General features: G+C 37.3%; 1 protein-coding gene across 1 annotated transcript; it reads left to right on the top strand.

Moving 5' to 3' along the window:
• Positions 1-16: 16 nt before the first annotated feature.
• On the top strand, positions 17-27553 carry Uch-L5 (ubiquitin carboxy-terminal hydrolase L5). Its single transcript, XM_076189857.1, has 7 exons — positions 17-171; positions 17999-18062; positions 18184-18289; positions 18439-18626; positions 19776-19973; positions 22028-22127; positions 27154-27553. The coding sequence occupies exons 1-7, from the start codon at positions 99-101 to the stop codon at positions 27403-27405; spliced, it is 981 nt and encodes a 326-aa protein (XP_076045972.1). The 5' UTR covers positions 17-98; the 3' UTR covers positions 27406-27553.
• Positions 27554-27645: the final 92 nt, after the last annotated feature.

Here is a 27645-nt window from a genome sequence, read left to right as displayed (position 1 = left end):
AATTAGTTATGACTTTGCATAATTTTTACTTTAAATTAAACTATCGACTTGACTCCTGAACGGCTGTTTACTATACAGATTTGTAAACACTGAGAGCTATGGCAGACGCTGGAAATTGGTGCCTGATCGAAAGTGACCCAGGGATTTTCACCGAGTTGATATCCAAATTCGGTACGTTCTCATTCACTTAACAAGTTATTTGTTTAATAGTGATGAAACCATTTTGTTTTTCTTGGGCTAAATTAGTAAGTGTATGATTGGACAATAAATTCCGCCATGACTAGGCAAGACTACAGCACATCTATACTGTTGGAGTTTGATGGATAAAGATGTATAGAATTAAACAGTCTTATGTATCTGAGCACTTATTCAAATGTATAATAATAACGTTAGGTTGGTAAATTGCATAGTAGATGTGTGGAGTATTTACATCACTTTTGGCTCCCAACCAATATAAACCGTTTCACGTTTGGTTGGACTTGTCTCCTAGACCAAGTCTAAGACCAAGGTCCAAGAGTTTGGGTTTGGAGGATTACTGGATGACACAGCTTTACATACTTTGGTAGTGTAGTGCATAACAATGGTGAGTCTTGTCAGGAGGTACTTACTTGTCTTGTAGATTTTGGTGACCTTACCACAGCCAGTCTGGAGACCCACCACTTCCACACCTCTGCTCGCACTTAAATGGTGTATCCCATTTGTTTTGTCGGTTTTTAGAGATGAAATATGGGGGCATCCAGTGCATACACATGCTCACATACACACTGAAATATGGGGGCATCCAGCACATACACATGCTCACATACACACTGGCATTGACCATGTAGGTACCCCCACAAAAAAAAAAAAAAAAAATTGACCCTTGAATTATTGTTGCATATGAAAGACAACTTTATTAGAAACAAAGCACTTTTTAAATTTTTGAAATAGCTTGAAAAATAAGAGAGATACGATTTTTTGAATTATTTTTTTAGCCCGCATTTTTGGCTCGACTTTACCATAACAAAGTGTTAGAATTAGGGGTGGTAATTTGTAAAGATTTCGGTAAAGAAATACACATTAACTCTAAACCACTGGTCCAATTTTATTAAAATTCAGAATACTTGGGTTTTATGGATCAACAAATCACATGAGCATGTCAAAAACAATGTGAGACATCTCCATCATACCATATTTGCCTTTTCATGGCAACCATGAAGCTGTCAATGGTGGGTCTCATTAAACGACGATCAAAGTCGACCAACGCCGACCAAAACCACACAATGATGGTTTTTGCTCAAATGCATAATTTATATATATAAAATAGCATATGGTTGCATTATTTGACCTATTTTCTTTAAAATGGATGATTTCCACGTAAAATGATCAAAGAGAAGTTACGTTTTTATCCTCTGCAAAATTATCATCCGGCAACCAACGCCGACGAAACCCAAACAATGACGGCGTTGGTTGCCGGTTGATAATTTTGCAGAGGATAAAAACGTAACTTCTCTTCGATCATTCTACATGGAAATCACACATTTTAAAGAAAATAGGTCAAATAATGCAACCATATGCTATTTTTTATATATAAATTATGCATTTGAGCAAAAACCGTCATTGTGTGATTTTGGTCGTCAATGGTAATAAGTAAACAAAATCAAACGCGAACTGGACGCATCAGATTCATGGGTGATATGGCTACATACCGGGGCGCTAAGCTCAAACATGAAGTGCTCAACGATATTAAGCTTCTCATGTCCGGGAGAAAATAGGTTGATAAACTTGTTTATGTAACTTAAAATTATGTTTAGTGATTCCTTACCTTAATATTTTTACTCGGAAAACTATGTTGCCGAGTTTGATAACCAAATTTCCATTTAAATCGCTGAAAATTTGTTTCTATTTCAAGAATTAGCCTTACACTTGCAAAACAACAAGGTAATTTGAATATCTTGCGCATGCGCAAAGCGCGGGAAGCATTCAAATTGAACTAAATAAAAGCTAGTGGGCCGCAACATATGGCCATGAAAACAATACATGGTCGACAGTGGCGCCGCGCGTGGATTCGGGGGTACCTAGACCATGCCATTGTGGACTCTCAACTGGAATATATTGTGTTGTTATTTATGCAGAAAGACTAAGATTCAAAGGTAAATGTTCAGTTGTGTACGTGGATGCGATATAGCATTAGAAAATTAAATATTAATTTAGTAAATTATAATGTATCAATGTAATATGCAATTTTCGTGGCGAAAATAAAAAATAATAAAGTTGCTAAAACAGATTTCGTAAGTAAAGGAGTTGCGCCAGACAAATGGTACGCCATGTTTATGATAGATACCGACGTTGAAGAAATGAAAGGATGATAAATTCGTCTAACCTAACCCAAATTGGTTCCTGTAATTTAAGGTCATCGGGATCATCATCGTCACGGATGTTAGCGGCCTGTTCAGTCACTCTTTCTAATTGTGGGGTATATAGGTTTTTCATATTTCAAGGAATGCATAATGCATGGATTTCAGCTCCATAGCATTCCTTCAAGAATATATACCTCACGAGGTACTGGCGGAAGTACCGAGGGCGTACACCAGGCCTCAACTGGACTGGGTAGACAACACTTGACAAACAACAAGATGACGTCCCGATTCTATGCTAGCGACTTCGTTCATTAGTATATTTGCTTGTAGCAAGGTGTCTTTTATTTTTATTTCCGCCAAGAAAATCGCATATTACATTCATGTATTTTAATTTTCTAATGCTATATCGCATCCATGTACACAACTGAACAAATATCGATTCAAATCTTCAAATTACTTGAGCTTTTTCCCTTTTATGAGGGAACTAGCCAAGTCGAAGGCATGTACCCACTCCACTTCCCTACACCACCCTTTCCTCTCTCTCTCTCTCTCTCTCTCTCTCTCTCTCTCATCTTAGCTCCTACCCTTTCCCCTAGGTTAGAAGCAATGCATTAAGATGCAGTAAGAGATATGGCATCTGGGAATGGATGCAAAGAGGAAATTGTATGAAGGATTGATTGTGCCGATGGTTTTGTATTGGGCAGAGACATGGAATTAAGAGAGGAAAAGTTTGAATATGTTTGAGGTGAAATGTCTGAGAAGTTTAGTAGGGGTTACTAGGTTGGATAGAGTAAGAAACAAGGAGGTGCAGAGGAGAGTGGGAGTGAAAAAGGAGATGACAGATAGGGCTGATGAAAGAGTATTGGGATGGTTTGGACAGATGGAAAGAATGAAGAAATATTAGCAATAGAAAACAGGTAAAGGGAGTGAATTTGAGGGGATGACCAAGGATGACATGGATGGAAGGGGTGAAGGGGGCATTGAGCAAGAGGGGTATGTCTGTTGAGCAAAGAAGGGAAAAGGCAGGAGATAAGTGTGAGTGGAGAGTGGCTCTGTATATATGATACTGTTATGCAAAGAAGGAAGGGGCAAGTGATGGGGGTAGGGGATGCGTATATGTATGATATATTGATGCAACCGGAAGGGATTTCCCCCCATCTCTTTTTCTGCGTGAGGGGAAGAAGAGGGGGATCACTGATTAAGTGAAGCATCCTTGCTATGGATTTACTGTATCTTGTTCCTTTTCTAAATATACTATGGATGAATATTAAGGGAATCACACACATAGCTGCTTCACTTCATACATGAACAAAGCATTTACCTTACACTTACCAAGGGAAAATAAATTATCACCATAGTCTACACCCACATTCATCAATGAGTAAATCACCAGTGACTTTATAATGTATTGTGATGCATCATCGTATATCAGGCATCTGATGCTGCCTGATATACGATTAAGACCTGTATCAAATCAACCCTGAGTCTAAGCCTTTTTAGGGAAAATAGATTCATATGTTTCAGTCAATTTTCATATTTATTTCTGATGCTTAAATTAGTTTTGTGGCTCACCATTGTATTTATTCCAGTCTGTCAGTGTCTTTAATGAAATTTGGTGACCATACAGAAACAGTATATTCCAAATTTGGACAAACTAACAATTTATATATCTTATTAATGACAGATGAACTTCTAAAATCAAAAGATCAAGCAATCAGTCCTAAAATATTGTTTGCATTCTCTGAGGCAGAAATACACTGCTTAGATGATTTGAGATCATTACTGATGATTATGCCAAGATCCTTTTCCCTATCCACTTGTGTTAAAAAATTTTCAGACAACTTGTAATAATATGTAGTGTTATTTTTACCAGTGTGCATAACCTTACATTTACTTGTGTCAAATTTCATTAGCCACTTTGCAGACCATTGCTGTAATTCATCTAAATCTTCTTGAATATCTAATTGATTTGGGTGATCATTTGCCAATCTGCACCTTTTTTTTTTTTTTTAATCAGTAAATTTGGAAACAACATATTTTAGTCCATGGTCTATATATATATATATATATATATATATATATATATATATATATATATATATATATATATATATATATATACATATATATATATATACACACATACATACTATAAATAGAAGTGGCCCAACAATAGAACCCTGAGGAACTCCACTTATAACATTTTTCCATCTTGGAGTTTTGCCATTTATAACACCTCTCTGTTTATGATTGTTTAACCAATTACTAGTCCAGCTTAATAAGCTAGCACTTATTCCATGTGAAGCTAACTTAGCAAGTAGTCTTTTGTGGGTATCAAAAGCCTTTGCCAAGTCTAGATATATTAAATCTATATTGTTTCTTGTGTCATGATTTGAGATGACTGTGTTGTAGAATTCAAGTAGAACATTTCTGTCTGATTCCATGCTGGCTATCATTTATCAAACAGTTACTTTCTAAATGGTGTTGTTGGATAACATCTGTGATGATAGTTTCCATCATTTTCCCACAATTGAAGTTAAGCTTATAGCCATGTAGTTCATTGGTTTCTTTTTGTCACCCTTTTTGAATATGAGGATAATGTTAGCTAACTTCCATTCTCTTGGAACATCTCTAGGTATGATTTTATATATATATTTATATATATATAGTCTAATGGAACAACAATCTTGTTTTTCATTTCATTCAAGCTTCTTGGATGTCAACTGTCAGGCCCTGGTGTTTTATTAATTTTGAGTTTTTCTATGCATCTTTTAATTTTTTCTTTTGTTAAATTTACAGTAATAAGTTTCCCCTTAACAGTATCTCAAATATCCATCCAAAACACCTGTCCCCAATAGTTATAAAAGCTTTCAATGATATCAACCATTCTTGATTACACAGTGAAATTCCAACCATCTAGAAAAGAGCTCACATAATATCCACACTAAAACCAAATAAACCTCCAGAAAACCCCGCATCATACAGACCAGTTTCATTACCATCCAACTTATCTTAGCTGATGGGTTGATTATAAGAAAGAATTGCAACCAAGTTACCCACTTCCCCTAACCAGCATAAATTCAGAAAGGGCCACTCCACCCATATGCTGCTCATAAACATCTCCCAACTAGTGCTGGAAAGTTTCAACAAGAAAACCCCACCAGAATGGTTATGGTAGCTATTAACATAAAGCATTTGACAAAGTCCCCAGACACATACTATCTAAAAAAGATCAGAGGGACTGATCAATCAATCCATTGTCCCTGGTCTCTCTTGTAGAAGACCCATGGCCTCCAGGAAACCAGCAAAAGCCTTCAGTCAGGAGCATAAGTCACTTACACTATAACTATACTCACATCCATAAAATCCAAACACGCTACAAATGGCTTCATATAAAATGTACAACACACACACATATTAGCCAAAATCTGTGAAAAAGTTGTAAGAAATAGATGGATAAAACATCTGGAGAAGAATAATATGATAAATGCGAGACAATTCGGATTTAGACAGGGAAGATCATGTGTCATAAATTTGATCTGTTTTTGTCATAAATTTGATCTGTTTTTACTCAAAACTATTAGATATAATACAGGAAAGGGACAGATGGGTTGATTGTGCTTTCTTAGACCTACAAAAAGCTTTTAACAAAGTTCCACACAAAAAAATATAAAGAAAACTGGAAACCATAAGAGGGATACAAGGTAAACTACTGAAATGGATGGACCTCTTGCATGGACAAAAATTGAGAGTAGTGCTCAGAGATAAGAGTTCTAAGTTCTACTTGGGAAGAGGTGATTAGTGGAGTTCCACAAGGATCAGTATTGGCTCCAACAATGTTTGCTCTTTATGTGAATGACATGGACAAGGGATTAAAATGTTACACGAGCTTCTTTGCAGATGATGCAAAACTGTTGAAGAAAGGGAGTACTGAAATGGATTGTGATTCACTGCAGAGAGATCTGAACAAGGTTTGGGAATGGAATCAGAAGTAGGAAGTGGACTTCAACATCAAGAAATGTAGCATAATAGAATTTGGAAAAGGTAAAAAAAAAAAAGGATATCAGGACAATATAAAATTGGTGCAAAGGAAGTAAAGAAAGTGGGATCTGAAAAAGACCTGGGAGAAATCATCATAAAGGATATGTCCCCTGACAAACAGATGAACAAAATTATCGCAGAAGCCTACAACTTGCAAAGATCAATAAAGGTGGCTTTTACTTACTTGGATGAAGAAATGGTAAAAAAAGAAATAGTCACAATGATAAGGCCAAAATTGGAGTATGCAGCAATGATATGGTCACCCAGTACTAAAAAGAATACAAGGAAAATTGAGAGAATCCTGAGAGCAACGATGAAGATGGCCCCAACACTATCAAAACTGTCATGTGAAGAGAGATTGTCAAAACTGGAATTGCCAAATCTGGAACAAAAGAGAGAAAGAGGTGATTTGTTGACCATCTACAGAATCATGAGAGGTATGGAAGTCCTTGATAGAGAAGACTTACTCAATTGGGATAAGAGAAATACTAGAGGACATGGAAGGAAGCTCAAAAAGGACAGTTATAGAAGAGACCTGAAAAAGAACAGCTTTTCCCACAGAGTGGTGGATGTATTGAACAAATTAGACGAAACAATAGTGTGTGCAAAAACAACACACAAATTTAAGAGCAAATTAGATATGGCGAGATACAGAGACGGGACATTACAAGCGTAGCTCCCCTTCCCGTAAGATACAACTAGGTAAATACATATGCACACACACATATGTGTAATAGCATAGAAGGGGATGTAGCCCAAGCTAAAACAATACATGAGTTCAAATCTATGATAATTGGAAATCAAAGATATAGATTAAGTTGGAACTGTACATGAATTTAAGTCTAGGTATGTTAGAGAATAGGAGACATGACCCAATGAGCATTTCTCCTTTCCTGTATAGTAAAAATAGGTAAATACACACACACACACCCTTTCAGAATGGACGGCGAGAGCTGGTGTTCCAAAGAAAAAGGAAAAACTACGTGGATCTCAACATCCAGAGAAGTGCCTTTTGTATTTATAGGGAAGGGGAGTGCTCGTGGAATAGTGGGGAAGTGATAGGGAAGAAGGGAAGGGAAATGAGGAAGGGGAGGACTTGGTCCAAGAGTCAAGGTGGATTGTAAACAAACGCCGAACGGATGACTTGGATCTCGATGATGGGACTAACAAAATTGTAAAGATCAGAAACATAGATAAAAGCAGTTCAATGGAAGGTGAGGATAATAATTTTCAAGGATTTAATGAGGGGGCGGTGATACCAACCTCCCCCGACTGGCAAAACTGGAGGAAAAACTTGAACAAATGACTGAGCATTGGGAGATTAGGTTTGGCAAGATGTCAAAAATTGCCGAGAAGTTTGAAAAATTGGAAGAACTAGAGAAGGCGAACAAAAACTTAACTGATGAAATAGAAGACCTAAAAAGACAGTTAAGAGAAATAAAAGTGGAGAATGAAGAATTAAAAAAGAACAATAGAGACAATAAAGAAACAATAGCAAAAGAGGCAGAGGGGTGGAGGAAGATACAAGAAAATAGTAAAGTTGCATTTTCTGATATAATTACAGCAAATGAAAGAACAAACTGAAGACTCAGTTATCAAAGTGATGAGACAGAAGGAGAATATTGTAAGAGACTTAGCAGACAAAAAGAAATGTATAATTATATTAGGAATGGAAGAAACATAACCCAGATAGAACCACAAGAATCAAAGAGGAAAATGAAAAAGTAAGAAACTTACTAGAATTAGTTCAGGAAGATGAGCCAGAAATAATGAAAAAAAATCGAAGAGAAATTCAGACTCGGGAAATATAGTACAGACAAGACCAGACCAATTAAGATTAAATTCAGGTCACAAACGACGGCAGAGAATATCTTGTCCAAAACAGGGAAACTAACAACAAGTGAACAATATAAAAAGGTATGGATAAAAAGGGAAATGAATAAAGAGGAAAGAGAGGAGGAAATAAGGAAAAGACATGAAGCTAAGAAAAAAAAGCGAGACCAGAACGGAGACAGAAAAACAAGAATTCTACTGGAGAGTAGTGAATATGAAATTGAAGCAATGGAAAATAACAGAGAGAAACACAAAAGAAACAGAGAATACAATGGAAATAACAGAAAGTTAAAAGTATCCTACACAAATATAGATGGATTAATAACAGGACTGAATGAACTGAACAAATATCTGAAAGAAAAGATCCGGACATAATGGGAATTGTTGAGACAAAATTAAAAGGTCCACTACCACCCAACAGCATAGGACACAATGCATATAATTATTGGATTAGAAACAGAGAGAAAAAACAAGGGGTGGAGTTATGTTCCTGACTAAGAAGGATATGAGCGTGAAGAGTGTCACATATGGGAACAATAGAGTAGAGATAATCATGATAGAAGTAGAAGATAGAGATAAGAAGAGCAGAAAGTTTGTAATAAACTACATACCCCCAAAAACAGCCTCGTTGGAAGAGAATGAACATAAAAGCATGTTAGAAGACACAAGAATAACACTAAACAAGATAATGGAAGATGGAGGAAGAATAGTTATGATGGGCGACTATAATTGCAAAGAAATATGCTGGGAAGAGATGACCGTAAAGGGTGGAGAAGACTCATGGGGAAGTGTTCTACTTGAGATGATTACTGACCACACAATGACACAATGGATCCAAGAGAACACTAGGTATAGAAATGAAGAAGAACCATCGAGACTAGACCTAATAATCACATCAGAACCTGAAATATTGGAAAAGATAGAATACCAGGCACCAATAAGCAAAAGTGACCACATTGATAGAACTAGAACTAAATGAGAAAAAATACATGAAAAGAAATGAACAATATAGAAAAGGAAGATTGATGTATGAAAAAGCAAATTTTGATAAAATAAGAGAATTCTTCCAAAATGAAAACTGGGAAAGAATACACAAAGAAGATACAACAGTAGAAGAGAAATGGAATATTTTGACAAAAATCTATAAAAAAGGAGCAGAAAAGTATGTCCCAAGACAAAAACAAGAAAAAGAATATGTAAAGTGCTGGTACAACAAAAGTTGTAGGGAGATAAAAGACAAAAGAGACAAAGCCTTGGCCAAATGGAAGAAAAACAGACCAGAAAAATGGAAAATATATACTTGTTATAGAAATGAATATGTACAAGCGTGCAGAGAGGAAAAGAGTAAATGTGAAAAAGATGTCATAGAAAAATGTAAAGATCAACCAAAACTATTCTACAGATTTGTAAACAACAAACTGAAAAACAAAAGATTTGGAGAAATTAAGACAAGGAGTTGAATACACAGAGGAAATTGAAATGGCGGAAATTATGAACAAACATTTTAAATCTGTGTTTACAAGGGAGAACATACAACCTGAAGAGATTGAATGGAAAGAGAAAGTCCCCCCTATGAAAGAAATAGAAGTAACAAAGAATGAAATATTGAACCACTTGAGTAATCTTGATGTCAGAAAATCGCATGGACCAGATGAAATAGCAAACTGGATTCTGAAAGAATGCAGGAATGAACTGGCAGACATAATACATAGCATAATAAATAGTTCCTTGAAAGAAGGTAAAGTTCCAGAAGATTGGAAAAAAGCAAATATAGTACCTATATATAAAGGGGGAAATAAAGAAGACTCTAACAACTATAGGCCAGTCTCTCTAACAAGTACAATAGCAAAAATTTGTGAAAGAATTGTCAGAAATATTTAGAAAAAAAAAACATGCTAAATCAAAGACAATTTGGATTCAGACAAGGACGATCATGGGTCACCAATTTAATATGTTTCTATTCAAGGCTAATAGATATAATACAAGAAAGAGATGGATGGGCTGATTGTGCATTTCTAGACCTAAAAAAAGCTTTTGACAAAGTACCACATAAGAAGTTGCTTAAGAAATTAGAAACTGAAGGAGGAATACAGGGCAAACTGCTAAATTGGATGGAAGACTTTTTGCAAGAAAGAAAAATGAGAGTAGTGATAAGAGACCAACACTCAAAATGGGATGAAGTAATAAGCGGTGTTCCACAAGGAACGGTTCTGGCCCCAATAATGTTTGCTATATATATTAATGATATGGAGGAAGGAATTGAAAGCTATATGAGCTTCTTTGCAGATGATGCAAAACTATTGAAAAAAGTGAACACGGAAGAAGATTGTGAATCACTACAGAGAGATCTAAACAAAGTACAGGAATGGAGTAGGAAGTGGGAAATGGAGTTCAATACAAAGAAGTGTAGTATGATGGAATTTGGAAAAAGTAAAAACAGAATAACAGTGTTGAGATTTAAACTTAAGGATATAATTTTTTCTATATATTTTTTGTATAATATTCTGTAACTTGGGTAATATGAGAATTCATATTACTATATATTTTTTGTACAATTGGAATCCATAAAATGAGGTTGAATACAAATATTATTTTGTTTATTATGTATTGTACTGCGCATGGCATTTCTCTTTTGTTGACACAACTGCCCTCTAGCGGTTGTTTATATAATTTTTGTTGTTACAAAAATTGAAACCGAGAATACACAGAAGTGGCACATGGTGTATTTCTTTTACCCCACAGTACCTCCTATATTAACTACCATCATGAGTGCAGCCCAATCAACAGGTTATGGGCCCAGTTCACGCCCAATATTCGATGGTAATGAGGAGAAGTACGAGCTGTGGGAAGTTAAATTCCAGGGATACTTAAGAATAAACAAACTCCACACCGTCCTCACAGACAGCACGCTGGACGAAGAAAAGAATGCTAGAATATTTGCGGAGTTAGTTCAAGTCCTTGATGACACCAGCTTGTCCTTAGTTATAAGAGACGCTAAAGATAATGGTAAGAAAGCTTTGGAAATTCTTCATGAGCATTACCTAGGCTCAACTAAACCAAGAATTATCTCGTTGTACACAGAGCTCACATCACTCAGCATGTCAGAGGAGGAAACTACTACAGACTATATAATTCGTGTTGAAAAGGCTGCTACATCCCTTAAGAATGCTGGAGAGACAATAAGTGATAGTTTACTTGTTGCAATGACCTTAAAAGGTCTACCACCAAGCTTTAGGACATTCTCTACTGTGGTAACCCAAAGTGAAAAGGATTGGACTTTTGTAGATTTTAAGGTAAAACTAAGAAGCTTTGAAGAAAATGAAAAACATTCAAAATCACAAAATTCATTGAATGATTCCAGTACTAATGTTATGAGTGCTAAGTCCAGAGAGTTCATTAGACCAAAGTGTTTTAAATGTGGTAAAATAGGTCACAAAACTTTACAGTGTTTCCAGAACCAGAATTTCCAGAAAAGAGATAATAATGTGAATAATGGTAATGGTAGAGGTTCTAAATATAAGAGATGGTGTGAAATGTGTAAGTCTTCCACTCATGACTCAAAATTTTGTAGAAAGAACAATTCTGTAAAAGTGGTGAATGACACAAGAAATGAAAGTGAAAATGATACTCATAATTTTGCATTTAAAGTCAGTCTATTTAAGCCAGGTAGTGAAGTAAATGATAATTTGTTAGTAGATTGTGGAGCTACATCTCACATAATAACTGATAAGTCTAAATTTCTTAAATTTGATGAGACTTTTGAACCTACTAAACATAGTGTAGAACTTGCCGATGGCAGCAGAACATCCGGTATTGTATCAGGTAAGTGTACAGCTATTGTGAAACTGTATGATGTTGATGGTACTGCTCAGAATGTAGAATTAGGGAGTGCACTTTACATACCTACCTACAAGCAAGACATATTTTCAGTGAAAGCAGCTACTGATAAAGGTGCCAGTGTCATATTCACTCCAGAACATGCCGAATTAATTGCTCCTAATGGCACAAAATTTAGAATAACTGCTAATCAGAAGCTGTATTTCTTGAATAATGTGTGCTTGAAGGATGGTAACCATAGCCTCGAAGAGTGGCACAAGATTTTAGGACATTGTAATGTCAAAGATGTGTTAAAGTTACAAGATACTGTGGATGGTATGAAAATCTCTAAGAAAGAAAAATTCAATTGTGAAATATGTACACTTGGTAAGATGACACAATACAGAAATAGAGTGGCAGATGAAAAAGCAAAGAAAAAGCTTGATCTTGTACACTGTGATTTAGCTGGACCTATTGATCCCCCTGCAAGAGACGATTTTAGGTATTCGATATCTTTTGTAGATGACTATTCTGGTGCAATTAGTGTGTATCTATTGAAGAAGAAGAGTGATACCCTGTTAGCCACAGAAAGATATTTAGCAGATATTGCCCCATATGGTACAGTTAAGCGGATCAGGACTGATAATGGAACAGAGTTTACTTCATCTAACTTTAGGAATTTGATGGTTAAAAATCACATCAAACAGGAATTTTCAGCACCCTACTCGCCCCACCAGAATGGAACCGTCGAACGCTCTTGGCGAACTTTATACGAGATGGCAAGATGTCTCTTGTTAGAAGGCAAGTTACCAAAGATGATGTGGACCTATGCAGTTAAGGCAGCAGCATACATACGAAATAGATGCTACAACCCAAGAACTGGAAAGACACCTTTTGAGATGATGACTGGACACAAACCAAATCTGAAGAACATGCACATATTTGGGACGATATGTTATGCATATATGCAGAATAAAAAGAAGTTGGATGCACGCTCTGAGAGAGGAGTATTTGTTGGCTACGATACACAGAGTCCAGCATACCTTATATATTTTCCTGAGCAAAATGATGTAAGAAGAGTAAGGTGTGTAAAATTCAGCGAGACATTTGAAAACGAGAAGCAGGAGATACCTCAAGTTGTAGTAGATGACATACCTTCAATGTTAAAGCTACCTGAAGAAGAAGAAACCAAGCAATCAGAAGAAGCAGAGCAAACAGAAGAAACCAAGCAATCAGAAGAAGCAGAGCAACCAGAAGAGCCCAAGCAAGCAAGGTACCCTCAACGACTGCGAAGCAAACCCAGATATCTGGAAGACTATGTAACAGAAGAGGAAGATGTATCAGAAATTGCAAAATGCTCAGTTGACTACTGCTACAGAGTCGCTGATGTTCCGCAGACATATGAAGATGCTCTACTATCTCAAGAATCTCACCAGTGGCAAGAAGCAATGAAGGAAGAAATATCAGCACTTGAAGATAATAACACTTATGAACTGACATTGCCTCCTAAAGATCGCAAAGTTGTTGGAGGTAGATGGGTTTATGCCAAGAAATTAGGGCCAGATGGTTCAGAACAGTTTAAGGCAAGATATGTGGCAAAAGGATACTCACAAGTGAAAGACATTGATTATAGTGAAACTTTTTCACCGACACCGAGTCATACCTCAAATAGGAAGTAAATACATTTAGCAGTGCAGAATGAAATGAAAGTACACCAAATGGATGTAAAAACAGCGTATCTTAACGCAGATTTAGACTGTGAGATATACATGGAACAGCCAAAAGGTTTTGTAAAAGTAAGTGAAAATGGTGAAAATTTAGTTTGTAAGTTAAAGAAATCTTTGTATGGGCTGAAACAAAGTGGAAGAAACTGGAACAATATGCTTCATAAATTTCTCATTGAACTAAATTTTATTCAATCTAAGGCTGATCCCTGTCTATACTCAAAGCATGAAAGAGACAATGTTACAATGATTCTAATTTGGGTTGATGATTTAATTATTGCAGCTAGCAATGGTGATTTACTCCATGTCATTAAGAAATCACTCAATACTAAGTTTGAAATGAAGGATATGAATGAGTTATCATGGTTTTTAGGAATTGAATTCTCTTTTGATGCAGATGGTACAGTAAGAATGAGTCAAAGAAAATACTGTAATAAAATTCTTGAGAGATTTCAGATGAATGAGAGTAACACTAAATCTACTCCATGTGATTTAAGTGTAAGTAAATTTGTCTCAAGTGATTCTACTGAGTTAACTGATGCAAGACTTTATAGAGAGATAGTTGGAAGCCTTATATATGTCATGATAGCTACTAGACCTGATTTAAGTTATGTTGTGACAAAACTATCTCAATCAATGGCCAAGCCCACAAAAGCTCATCTCAATATGGCAAAGCATGTGTTAAAGTATATTAAAAGTACAGTGGATTACTGTCTTACATTTAAGAAGTCTGATACACCATTGAATTTATTTGGTTATTGTGATTCAGATTGGGGAATGTCAGAAGATAGGAAAAGTATCAGCGGATATAGTTTTCAGCTTTGTGGACATGGCCCACTAATCTCTTGGAAGAGTAAAAGACAGAATGTAGTGGCACTTTCAACCTGTGAAGCTGAATATATGGCAATGACTTGTGCTGTACAAGAAGCAAAATTTTTAAAGCAATTGTTTTATGATATGACAAATTATGATAGTGGTACAGTAATTTTACATGCAGATAATAAGGGTTCAATAGCATTAGCAAAGAATCCAGTTCACCACCAGAGAACAAAACACATTGATATAAAGTATCACTTCATAAGGTCACAGGTTGAAGATGGCACAATAGATTTGGTATATGTTCCCTCTGAGGAAAACATTGCTGATATATTTACTAAACCTGTCTCTAAATGGAAGTTGACAAAGTTTAGGCTAATCAGAGGAGATATATAACTTAAGTTTAAGGGGGAGTGTTGAGATTTAAACTTAAGGATATAATTTTTTCTATATATTTTTTGTATAATATTCTGTAACTTGGGTAATATGAGAATTCATATTACTATATATTTTTTGTACAATTGGAATCCATAAAATGGCATTTCTCTTTTGTTGACACAACTGCCCTCTAGCGGTTGTTTATATAATTTTTTTGTTGTTACAAAAATTAAAACCGAGAATACACAGAAGTGGCACATGGTGTATTTCTTTTACCCCACAGTACCTCCTATATTAACTACCATCATGAGTGCAGCCCAATCAACTATATGAGCTATATGAGCTTCTTTGCAGATGATGCAAAACTATTGAAAAAAGTGAACACGGAAGAAGATTGTGAATCACTACAGAGAGATCTAAACAAAGTACAGGAATGGAGTAGGAAGTGGGAAATGGAGTTCAATACAAAGAAGTGTAGTATAATGGAATTTGGAAAAAGTAAAAACAGAATAACAGGATCATATAAATTGGGAGAAGAAAGAATAAAAAAAAGTAGAAAATGAAAAGGACCTGGGAGTCATTGTTATGAATAATATGTCACCTGAGAAACATATAAATAAGATTTTTGGAGAAACCTATAATTTAATAAGAACAATCAAAGTTGCATTTACATATCTGGATGAAGAAATGGTGAAGAAAATTCTAATCACCCTGATAAGACCAAGATTGGAATATGCGGCAACGATATGGTCACCAAGTACAAAAAAATGTATAAAAAAACTTGAAAGAATACAAAGAGCAATTACAAAATTGGCACCTACACTCTCAAAACTATCATATGAAGAGAGACTAGCAAAACTTGAACTACAGACACTAGAGCAAAGAAGAGAGAGAGGAGATTTGATAGCTATTTACAGAATCATGAAAGGCATAGAAATTACTGATAGAGAGAATCTGATAAAATGGGATGAGAGAAATACAAGAGGACATGGAAAGAAAAGAAAAAAAAGACAGCTATAGAAGAGACCTGAAAAAGAACAGCTTTCCTCACAGAGTAATAGACAGTTGGAACAAGTTAGATGAGAAAGTGGTGTGTGCAAAAACAATACATGAATTTAAAAATAGTTTAGATAAAACGAGATATGAAAACGGGACCCCACGAGCATAGCTCCCCTTCCCGTAGAATACAACTAGGTAAATACACAGTGTAATCAACACAAGACAACTTTCTGACCCACAAACACATCAAATCTTAAACAGAAACTGATATTGAAAACGATGATAAATGGCTAAATAACTTCTTAGCAGATTAAAGTGTAGAATAACCCAAACACCCAAATCTCTGGGACAAAAAGACTATATAACAGTATCCCCCATGAGCAATACTCTCATCAGTACTTTTCAATCTCATCAGGAGCAACATCCTAATCCCTGATCCAGAACTTAACAACAGACCACGCACACATGCAGGTGACCAAACAATTGTAACCCAACATAAAAACTATGAAATAGGAGCAAAGAACACCCAAGCCTTCCTAGAGAAATTAGAGCAATAATTCAGAGATAACAGGATGGAAGCATCACCCCAGAAATTGTCAGTAACATTGCTCACTCCAGACAACCATAGAAAAAAAATATATAGTCAAATTGAATGATCACACCCTTCCATTGGAAAAGGTCCCAAAAAAATTTGGGTCTCACTTTTGATACTCTCACTGCAAATGCATGAAAGATATGATTGGGAATAAAAAATAAAAAAAATTACTAAAATCCATCACAAGCACTGGCTTTAGACAACAGAAAAACTCTAATTATAGTCTAAATACAAGGCGTGTTTTTTTAAGTACCGTTTTGAAATAAAAATTATAGTAGACTTTTCGTAACAATCTTATTTTTACATGAAAGCCTGTACTGTAATCTACTTTTCAACATATTTACAAAATCATCTGACCGTGTGTAAGTTTGTTTATGAGTATTTGAAGTGGCTCCGATTGAGAATGCTGCCGACTGTGAATTACTCACTATGATTCGTTTTCTTACTGCTTAAGGTGTGAAAGCGGCTGGTGTGGACATGGGTGAGGACTTTTAAAGATGGCCGTACAAATGTGCACCAAACCATCAGTAATGAGTGAAGGTCGTCCACTTCGTTCCTCATCATGCACATATGTACGGCCATCTTTAAAAGCTCTCACCTATTTCCACACCATCCTATAACTCATAATGTTTTCTCCATAAATGTTCAGCAAACTTTACAAGACAAAGCATTAAGAGTAATACCTGATTTCACCAAAATCACCCTTGGACACCTACACACAAAGCCAAATCCTCCCCATGGGAGACTATAGGAAGATGATAGGTGCACAGTTCTATGTAAAAATGCTCAACTCCACAAGCCCATCTCATATCACACAAGTAGTACCAGCTGAATGTAAGGTTAAAAAAAATAGCTGCACACTATTGTACATAACCTGCAGTCAGTTCCACAAATAACATCCACATCACCAAAATAGCTCTTAAAAAAAAAATCAATATTCCACCAACAACCCCCAAATTTCAACCCCACAGTTAAATCCCTCTCAAGAGAAATAAGAATCACAATAGCATATTTGCATTCAGGACACCATCTAGCATTAAAACCATATCAATTTAGTATAGGTCTAGCTACAGAATCAAACTACCCAAGATGCAACCTCCACACAGAGGACATGGACCACCCTATCGTATGATACCCAACACTAACAATCCTAAGACAACAACACAATACAGTATCTCTTTCTTGAGTGACTTAGGGGCCTGCTGGGAGGCTGTGAGCTATAAGTCTCCTACAAGAGAGACCTGGGGGCCATGGATTGATTGATTGCATCACCTAACATAAGAATGGGTAGATTGAGAAATGTGGTGAGAATGGGGACAGAAAGAGAAATGTTGGGCAAGGTAGATATATTTATACTTATGAAAATACCTTGCATGTTGTAACCACTTAAGATGTGTCTGGAGTGAGATTGGTAGGTAAAACTCCCAAATGTTTGATTTTATTCTACACTTTTGTAGGTGTCAAAGGTGTTCAAGTGGAGGAACTGTGGTGTTTAGACCAGGAAGCATTTGTTGATTTGAAGTGAGTTTATGTTCAGTACTGGTTGTTTATATGAATGGATACATTTGAATATAATCTTGTTTCTCGATCAGTGTATATCCCATAATTTCTTATTTTAGAGAAAATTACTTTAATCTTCCAGACCTGTCCATGGCCTTATATTTCTGTTCAAATGGCAGCAGGATGATGAGCCTACAGGGTCTGTGGTGCAAGACAACAGATTAGAGAAAATATTTTTTGCAAAGCAGGTATTTTGAAATTACATATGCCATTAATCAGGCAGTGCTGTGCTCAATAACTGCTTTGAAGACCGTGTTTGGTTTTATATGATATATATTAGACTTGTAATGCCAATTATCATGATTTCTCAAGAAGACATTATGGTTCCCATTTTCAGGTAATAAACAATGCTTGTGCAACTCAAGCAATTTTATCGATCCTTCTCAATGCCAAGCATTCTGATATTCAACTGGGGTCCACACTGGCCGAGTTCAGAGAATTCACTCAAAGTTTTGATGCACACATGAAAGGTTTGGCATTATCAAACTCTGACACAATAAGGAGTGTGCATAATTCTTTTGCCAGGTGAGGAAAAATATTTAGTTAAGGTTGGGCTAATGATGTAAAATTTCTATATCTACAATCTTTTATAATTATGGTGGTGGTGTCATGTAATGAAGCTGTGGGGGTTAACCAGCATTATCTGTTGGACCCTGCTGTGGAAGCACTGTGTCTTGCTGCATTACTTTTGACCCAAGCAGTGTGGTGGGTGACAGATTACTTTTATTTGTGAGGTGCTAAGATAGGTGGAGGGAATGAATGGGTGTAGGGTAGTGCATGATTTGACTCAACCTATCTATATATAAGTAGCTTTTTTTCCCCTTATAAGGGAGGTAGCTAAATCAGAGGCACGTACCTATTCCCACCCATTTCACTCCCGTCCACCACCCTTTCCACCTCTCCCATCTCAGCTCCTCATGGATGACAGGTCATCCCTGCATCTGCCAGCTGCCCAGGGTCAAATGCAATGCAGCAAGACACAGTACATCCACAGCAAGGCCACTTCACTTAATCAGTGACCCTTTCTCTCCATCCCCTCATGCAGAAAAAGAGAAGATGGGGAGAAATACCTTCAAGCTGCATCAAAATATCATTCACACATAAGCACCCCCAGCCCAGCCTTCCTTGTATAACAGTATCATCCATATAGTCATTCTCCACACATCCCTATCTCTTGATTGCTCTCTTCCTTCCTCAACAGACTCTTTCTCAACACCTGTTACCCCATCCATCTCGTCCTCGGTCATCACCTGAAGTTCATTTCCTCTACCTCTGTCTTCCACACCTCTTGCTAATCTTTCATCACTCATTTTTTCCATGTGTCCAGACCATCCCAATAATCTTTTATCAACTCTATCTGCTACCTCCTTTTCAACTCCCACTCCTCCTTACCTCCTCATTTCTCACTCTATCCAACCTTGTAACCCCAACCATACCTCTCAGATATTTCATCTCAAACACCCCTCATATTATAAGGAGGAAAAGGCCTTTTGATGTGTATGTATTTAAATTGATTATACCTGGTATAATTTATACTATTCCAAGCATTCATTATAACTTAAGAATAGGTGGTCAATTGAATTTACATAAGTTATGAAGGGATCATCAGTTGCCAATTGAGCTTCTGACAATCATATGTTCATTATGCATATTCTGTTGTTCTTCCATTACCAGGCAAACTCTCTTTGAATTTGACGAGAAGATGGCAAGCAAAGATGATGATGTCTACCACTTCATTGGTTACCTACCACTGGAAGGACGCTTGTACGAATTAGATGGCCTAAAGGAAGGACCCATTGATCTTGGTCCTGTACCTCCAGGGAAAGATTGGCTACAGATTGTACAGCCTGTCATTCAAAGAAGAATACAAAAGTAAGGGGGAAATTGTATGCTGTTATAAAATTTGATTAATGTGCCACACATATAGTACTTTTATGTTAAGTATAGAAAGCTCAGTGGAGAGCCATTGCAACTTAATACAACTTATGAATCCATTGAGTAACTTTGTTGAACTTTTTATTTCTACTAATATGCAAATCCTAGGGTAGACAGGAAGGCACTGTGGGAGGTATTGCAGATATATGGAATAGGAGGAAAGCTGTTAAGAGCAGTCAAGTTTTTACAAGAGTAGTAGAGCTTGTGTTAGGATTAGAAATGGAGAGAGTGAATGGTTTGAGGTAAAGGTGGGACTTCATCAGGGATGTGCTATTTTGCCCTGGCTGTTCAATCTATACATGGATGGGGTGGTGCGGGAGGTGAATGCAAGGGTAGTGGGTCAGGGGTTGGATATGTTTAAAGAAAATGGAGAAAAGTGGGAGGTGAGCCAGTTGTTGTTTGCTGATGACACTGCACTTGTAGCAGGATCAGAGGAGAGATTGAGGAAGTTAGTGACAGAGTTTGAGAAGGTGTGTGTGAAAGAAGGAAGCTGAAAATAAATTGGGCAAATTTAGGTGATGAGATGTACAAGGGGAGAGAGTGGCAGCAATTGGAAGTGAGTATTAAGGGAGAGACTGGAGGAAGTGGATAGTTTTAGATACATGGGTGCGAATGTGGCAGGAAAGGGAGGAGTGGGGGTGGAGGTAGAATGTAGGTTGAGAGAAGCGAGTAAATCCCTTGTGGATTAAAAAGTGTAATGTGAAACAGACATTTGGAAATGGATGCTAAGAGGAGGTTATATGAAAGAGTGATTGTGCCAACAGCACTGTACAGGGCAGAAACATGGAACATAAGAGAGGAAGAGAGAAGGAGTTTGAATGTGTTTGAGATAAAATGTCTGAAAAGTATGATGGGGGTTACTAGGCTAGATAGAGTGAGAAATGAGGAGGTGAGAAGGAGAACAGGGGTGGAAAGGGAGTTGTTGTTGTCGTTCCCTAGACTGTCTGTCCGAGCAGTCCCGTCTCCCCAAGGAATGCCATAGCCGAAACTGGGTTTTCCCACAAATCCTTTATAGAGCGTATGTTGTGTTGTTTGTGTGCATGATTGTGTATAATGCAGTCTTCCATTATGTGTTGTATGGTATGGGGTGAAGTGTTACATCCTGGGCAGCTGTTCACAATGCGGTCATCCAGCCTCTTCTGGTAGCTTAGAAGTGCTGGGTGGTGGAAAGGGAGTTGGGAGATAGGGTTGATGAAATAGTATTAAGATGGTTTGGGCACATGGAAAGAATGAGTGAAGAAAGATTTAGTAAAAGAGGTGTGGAAGGCATGAATATGTGGGGGTGTCCTGGGATGAGATGGATGGATGGGGTAAAAGGGGCATTACAAAAGAGAGGAATGTCTGTTGAGGAAGGACGGGAGAGGACAGATGGGGTTGAATGGAGAAAGGTTGTGTATGGATGATGCTGTGATGCATGAGGGGGTGGGCGATGGGGGGGTGAGGGAGTATATATGACACAGCCCGAAGGGATTTCTCCCCATCTCCTTTTCTGCATGAGGGGACGGAGAGAGGGGGGTCGCCAAATTAATTGACAAACATAACCTTCCAGCTCTGAAGCCAAATTGAATGTCAGAATGTATTCTCTCAATCTTTTTCACTGTGTGAGGACTATACCACTGTTGCATATACCAATCTTGGTCAGATTGGGATTGCTATGAGTGTTTTCATCATCTCATCCATGTAGTAGAAAACCACTTTAATGTCCTGCAGCAGTCTGTATCTATCTTCCATAATCCTGTTGGTATACCTATCAGATGGTAGGTTATCTTTTATCAAAACACCAAAATCTGTCCTTTTTTACTTTTGTAATAGATTCACTTTCCAAGGAATAGTTTAAAGATGGTCTTTTGCAGCTACACTGCTTTTTTATTGAAATTAATTTTCTAATCTTGGCCGTAGTGTTTGGATCTTTTAGGAAGTGTACAGTCCTCATTTTTTAGTCTTCTCATAATGTGTGAATATGTAAATTTCTAAGCATACATCTTTTTCAGGTATAGTGATGGTGAAATTCATTTTAATCTTATGGCAATATGCAGTGACCGCAAAATGATAATAGAGCGCCAAATTGCAAACATTCAGAAAGAATCAGAGGTAAGTGAATCTTAGCACTTGGAATTTTATTCTCGCTAATGCCAGAATGTTCACACACCCAAAAACACACCCAGAAGAAATAAACGTTCATGGTGTCTTTAATCCCTTCACTCTGGGGCACATCGCACGTCTGGCAGCATTAGCTGCCCGATGTGCGATGTGTCATAATAATCGCATTATAAAAAATAAAGTCAGTGCTCAATCGTTCATTCTCTTTCACCCATGAATTTTGATAACCATAGAAAATATGATGAAGCCAGTTTAGAGAGAATGGAGGTTACATAGGTACGACTACAATAAATATAATCAAGACACTGACGTCGGCATCATCGCGTACCCACTTGCTCCTCATGACGCCTACGTAGGCTTCACCATATGGAAGTGGTTAACAAACCCCATGTGTATTGATTGCATGTTATTGTGCATGATTAATTGCATGGTAGTGTGCAGTCAGTGCTTTAGGGACTTTTTTAAGAGTGCCCTTTCAGACAAGAGCCACATATTATTTGTCTAGATTAGAGTAAAATCTCCAAGAGGAATGATGCTATTTTTGTTCTACAACTATCCCTCCTTTATATTGTTTCTTTGAAACTGATGTGCATCACATGTTTGATTTTCTCATTTCATTTTTCCCGTGATAAGGGGATGAAAAAATTATGCTATTGTGATTCCTATGTGAGTTATTAAAGGCAACAAGGATAGAGTGGTGGGACTAGAGATTCTGTTGTCTGTATACTCATCCTACAAGTCAAGGCATAAAAGGAACTGGGAGGAAATTTCCAAACAAAAATCTAAGATTTGGGTCATTAGATATGTGTAGTTGTGGTACGACATACTTTGCAACCAGTCCCTGAATGCTCATTTCTTCTCTTCTACAACCTTCTTCACCATCCCACCACCTGCAACCCTTACTTCTATTCCCTCCCATCTTCCTTGTTCCACATGCCATCTTTGCATATCTTGTCACTTCCTCCTTGAAACAACCCCATTCTTCTTCCACTCCTACCTCTACTCTATCCTTCACCACCTCCCACACTTCTCAGCTTCTTGTGCTCCTGTTCCTTTTCCTTCTCATTTAAACAGTTTATTCTAAGTACCTCCCTACCATCTGCCATTTTACCTGTTCTCCACCTATCCTCCACTCTCAACTTACCTTCCACCAAAAAATTATCTGATATTCCACAACTCTTTCCCCTAAGAACATGTACATCCAGAACTCTTCCTACTTTTTTTCCTGGATACCATTACATAGTCCATTAATGCCTAATCAACTACCCTTCCATCCACCTTCCTCTCCCATGTGTACTTATGCTTGGCTCTGTTCCTGAACACTGTTAGCTGTCATCAACTCTCTTAACCCCTTCCATACGGTGACACCTGCGTAGGCGTCATGAGGAGCAAGTGGGTATGCGAGGATGCCGATGTCGGCGTCTTGATTATATTTATTGTAGTTGTACCTGTGTGACCCCCATACTCTGTAAACTGGCTTCATCATATTTTCTATGGTTATCAAAATTCACGGGTGAAAGAGAGGACAAGCAATACTGCGGTGACTTTATTTTTTATAATGCGAGTATTATGACGCAACATCGCACGTCTGGCAGCTAATGCTGCCCACAAGATTTTGGCCAGGAGTGAAGGGGTTAAACACATCTCCACCATTAAAACTCTGCTGTGGTTTGTATCTGGCACTTCAAACTTCCCAACCACTCTGTTTATTGGTTCATCCCCTACTCCGTCATTCTTTTCATTTCCTTCCAAAACATGTTTTTATTCTTTTCAAAATTCTCAATCAAACCATTACTCCACTTAAGGGGACCCCCCGCCCAAAATCTTTTTTTCTGAAGGATCTTGCTGATTTTTTCTGTGTGATATCTAGGTCTGAGAAAACCATCACAGCTTGAGTTTTATTCAGATCTGACCAGTAGTTTTTTTGTTTTTTTGTTTTAGAAAAAAACATGAAAAATACCCTATTTTTGGGCTTCTTTCAAATTCTATCTCCTACAATTTTTATTTGATGTCTTTCATTTTATAGCAAATGAATCTTCTACATATATAGAAAAACAAAATAGAGAGTTTTTTTAATATCTTTGTTCAATGCCGAGGAAAAAAAAAAAAAAAAAAAATTGTAAAAAAAAAACACAAAATTTTGACTGACACGTTATTGAAAAAAAAATTATTCAACATATGAAAAAAAACTCTATTTCATTTTTTTTCATTTATCTAGCTATCAATAGAGACCTCATATGAAAAGATTGGTTGAAAATTGAGGGAGGAGATAGACTTTGTGTCTAAAAAACTTACATTTTTCAGAAACGAGCGTTAAATTTTTTTTTCCTAGTTTTACTAAATTTTACATTCATGAACCTCCTAAGAATCATTGAAAACAGGTTCCATTGTATTTTCATGATGATTTTGCATCTTTCAAGTAACTCAGGCACTTTGTCCCCTCCTACAGTGTAGGATATTATTCACCCAAAGTGAGGGTCTCATAAGGCGCCACCTTACTCATTGTGGCAAAGTTTGAGGCATTGGTCTAGAATGACCCAGCAAGGTAGTCTGATTGCTGGGATTCAGCTCTCTTTTTTGTCCTAGGTTTTCTTTCTGGTGTTGGAACAGGCTCTTGCTGCATTAGGGACATCACTGTGAGGTTTGAGACTCTAAACCCAAGGTGTTGCAACAAGGAGGCATTCTTGTAGCCAAAGTTGTGGTCAAGTACAGTGACCTGAGAGAGGAATAACTCTTCTGATTCCAGCAAACTTGCTTTTGTTGCACTTGATCCACAACTTGGAATGCAGACTCTCATTTGGGTTCTGAGTTCGTCCTCTCAAGCATCGGCTTAGCAGATCCATCTTCGTCAGGTCAACATAGACGTCACAGATCAGCTTTAGCTTCTCCTTTGGAATCATTGACAGGAACGGTCTTTTTTCTTCATGTGAACTTGTTAGCAAACAGTTGTTTGCGTAGAGACAACGTGTCTGATAAATGTATAGAGGACGGTGGATCAGGTGCTGTGGATGTGGATGTAGATGGCAATGAGAGACGAGGATGTAGATGGCAATGAGAGAGACGAGGATGTGGGTGTACATGGCAGGGAGGGAGTACTGGTGGTGGTGGGGGAGGTGGTGATAACAAGGTTGATGCGGTTCCTTCTTTCTCCCCTTGCGTTACTAAGGTCAACGTTCTTGTCTTCTGTAAGTGTGATTTTTGTTTGGAAAGCTTAGGCATGGCTAATATCTTCAAACTTCTCTTCACTGAAAAATAAATGCGAAATACACACGGCAAATTAGTGAACGTGGCAAGCTAGCGTACACTTCCTTCCCTTTCTACGGCTATCAGGTCACTGGCGGTCAAGTGGGCTAATTTTCCTGCTGTCAGGTCACTGGTAGTCGTGCGGGCTGAGTTTCCTCATACCACACACTCATGTGCATGCCAGACGCAAGAGAAACTTTGTAAGTGCATCAAACAAAACAAAAATAAAGTAAAAGAGGTGTTTTCATGGTCAAAACGAATGTAAACAATAGTGGTGCGGAGCATGTGGCTGCCGGGGGTAGGGAACGTAGGCCCTTTAAACCATTTAAAAATGGCGGTACGATAAAAATATTTTAACATGGTGTAGAGCAAGCGCTCTTCTATGTATTTATGCAATAAAAAAAAAATTCATTATTATTTTTTTTGTTCAATTCTTGGCCTCCATGACCTTGCATTTTGTTTCTTCTGTACCCCTCATATGTTTCCATTGTTCTATTTTATATTATTCTCATAAATTCGCTTCTGCTCTTCCACTACTGCCTTTATCTCTATATCCCAGCATTCACTCGCTCTCCTTAAGTTTCCTCTAATCTCCCTTGTCCCAAATACCATCTTTCCACACTTTATCACTTATTCCTTGAAACACCCATTCTGTTTTTACCCTATGCCTCATCACCTCCCACGCTTGTGTCAGCTTCTGGTATTCTTTTTCTTTATCCTCAAGTAATTTGCTTAATCTCAATACTTCTTTACCTCCCTTTTCCTTAGTTTTTTTCTCCTCCATCTCCACTCACCAGCAAAACCACATCTTACCTCCTACATCCACTTAATCCCCTGACATCTTCCACCACCACACCACTAAATTGAAATTCACCCCTCCCTTTCAACTTGGTTTTACTTAACACTAACACATCTGTCTTCTTTCTTACAAACATGCTGCCAATCTCTTCCTTTTTACTCTCATCTGCACCACAGCCACTTGCAATGGCCCAATTACTGTAGTAGAGTTCTGGTTGGAGTTTTCCCAGACCCTCCTATCCCTTGATGTTGTCAGACACCTCCTCCAAATACATATGTCCATATACCAAAAGGCCTGTTCTTCTTCCTTATAAGGGAGGTAGCCAGCCAAGGCATGCACTCACCCTTCCCACACCCATCCAAGACCTATTTGTTATTTCATTTATCATAGCTCCTTTTGGATAAAGGGCCATCACTGTCCTTTCCTAAGAGCCTGGGTCATAAACAATACAGCAAGACACAGCACCTCTACAACAAGGCCTAACAGCCAAAACTGAATGACCCCCATCCCTCTCATCCATTTATCTTCTCTGAATCCATGAAAACCCAAAAGACATCCTTACTCCTTGCCAATGTCTTGCCATGAAAGTTTTATCTCTGCACCATTTTCCTTTCCAAAACTCACTATTCTTCCCCAATTACTTCTAATGTTATCTTAATCCTTAGAATTAATACCTCTCATATGCCATACCAACTACACTTAACAAGATACGAGTTATAAACTAAGTACAGTAATTAGCTGTAGTAAAGAAGAAAATCTTTTCAAACTGAGTCAACATCATGAGGGCATGTTTAATATTTTTCAACAATAGATAAAGTAGGGATTGTTTAAACTTTATTTGTATACAGTGGTGAATGTTATAGAGGATTTGTGATAGACCAACTTTATAGCTAGTTACAAGTTGTAGAAGGAATTTACAGCTGTATATTGAAGGCTAATATTGTTTTATTTTTTCTCTCTCTTCTGTTACCATAGGAAAAGGGCATGGAAACTTCTACATCCTCAGAAGAACTTAACCATCTTCGAGCATTGTTGGAGAAGGAGGAAGGGAAACGGCAGCAATGGAAAATAGAGAATATTCGCCGCAAGCACAATTATCTGCCTCTGATTGTAAACATGATGAAGATATTGGCTGAAGAAGGAAAGTTGTTACCAATATACCAGACAGCAAAGGAAAAGACACGTGCACAGCAAGAAAAGCGAGAAAAAGAAAAGACTAAAGCATGAGAGGGGTGAAGCAGCTTGTCATGAAAATAGAACTATTTTAGTATTTTTACTTGGTGAAGACAGACACTGAACTTCTGTTGATTTTAAATACAATTTCACTTTTCTATAGTTCTGTTGACATTGGGTGTTCATACATTGAATTAGGAAACTTGTGTGTTTTTTTCTGACCTTTAACATATTAACCACTGTTAATCCAGAGGTATGATTTTGGTAAATGCTAATCTGATTCATAGAAGTTCA

This window comes from Oratosquilla oratoria, chromosome 9 (genome assembly GCF_046742065.1).
Source record: "Oratosquilla oratoria isolate Oo_2021 chromosome 9, ASM4674206v1, whole genome shotgun sequence".
Lineage (NCBI taxonomy): Eukaryota > Metazoa > Arthropoda > Malacostraca > Stomatopoda > Squillidae > Oratosquilla > Oratosquilla oratoria.
The sequence above is the reverse complement of the archived record's forward strand: the minus strand, read 5'-3'. Positions and strand labels throughout refer to the sequence as shown.

Coding starts and splice junctions, on each gene's coding strand:
- Uch-L5 (XM_076189857.1), top strand. CDS start 99: ATGGCAGACGCTGGAAATTGGTGCCTGATCGAAAGTGACCCAGGGATT. Junction 172..17,998: donor CGAGTTGATATCCAAATTCG/GTACGTTCTCAT, acceptor ACACTTTTGTAG/GTGTCAAAGGTGTTCAAGTG. Junction 19,974..22,027: donor ATTCAAAGAAGAATACAAAA/GTAAGGGGGAAA, acceptor CATCTTTTTCAG/GTATAGTGATGGTGAAATTC.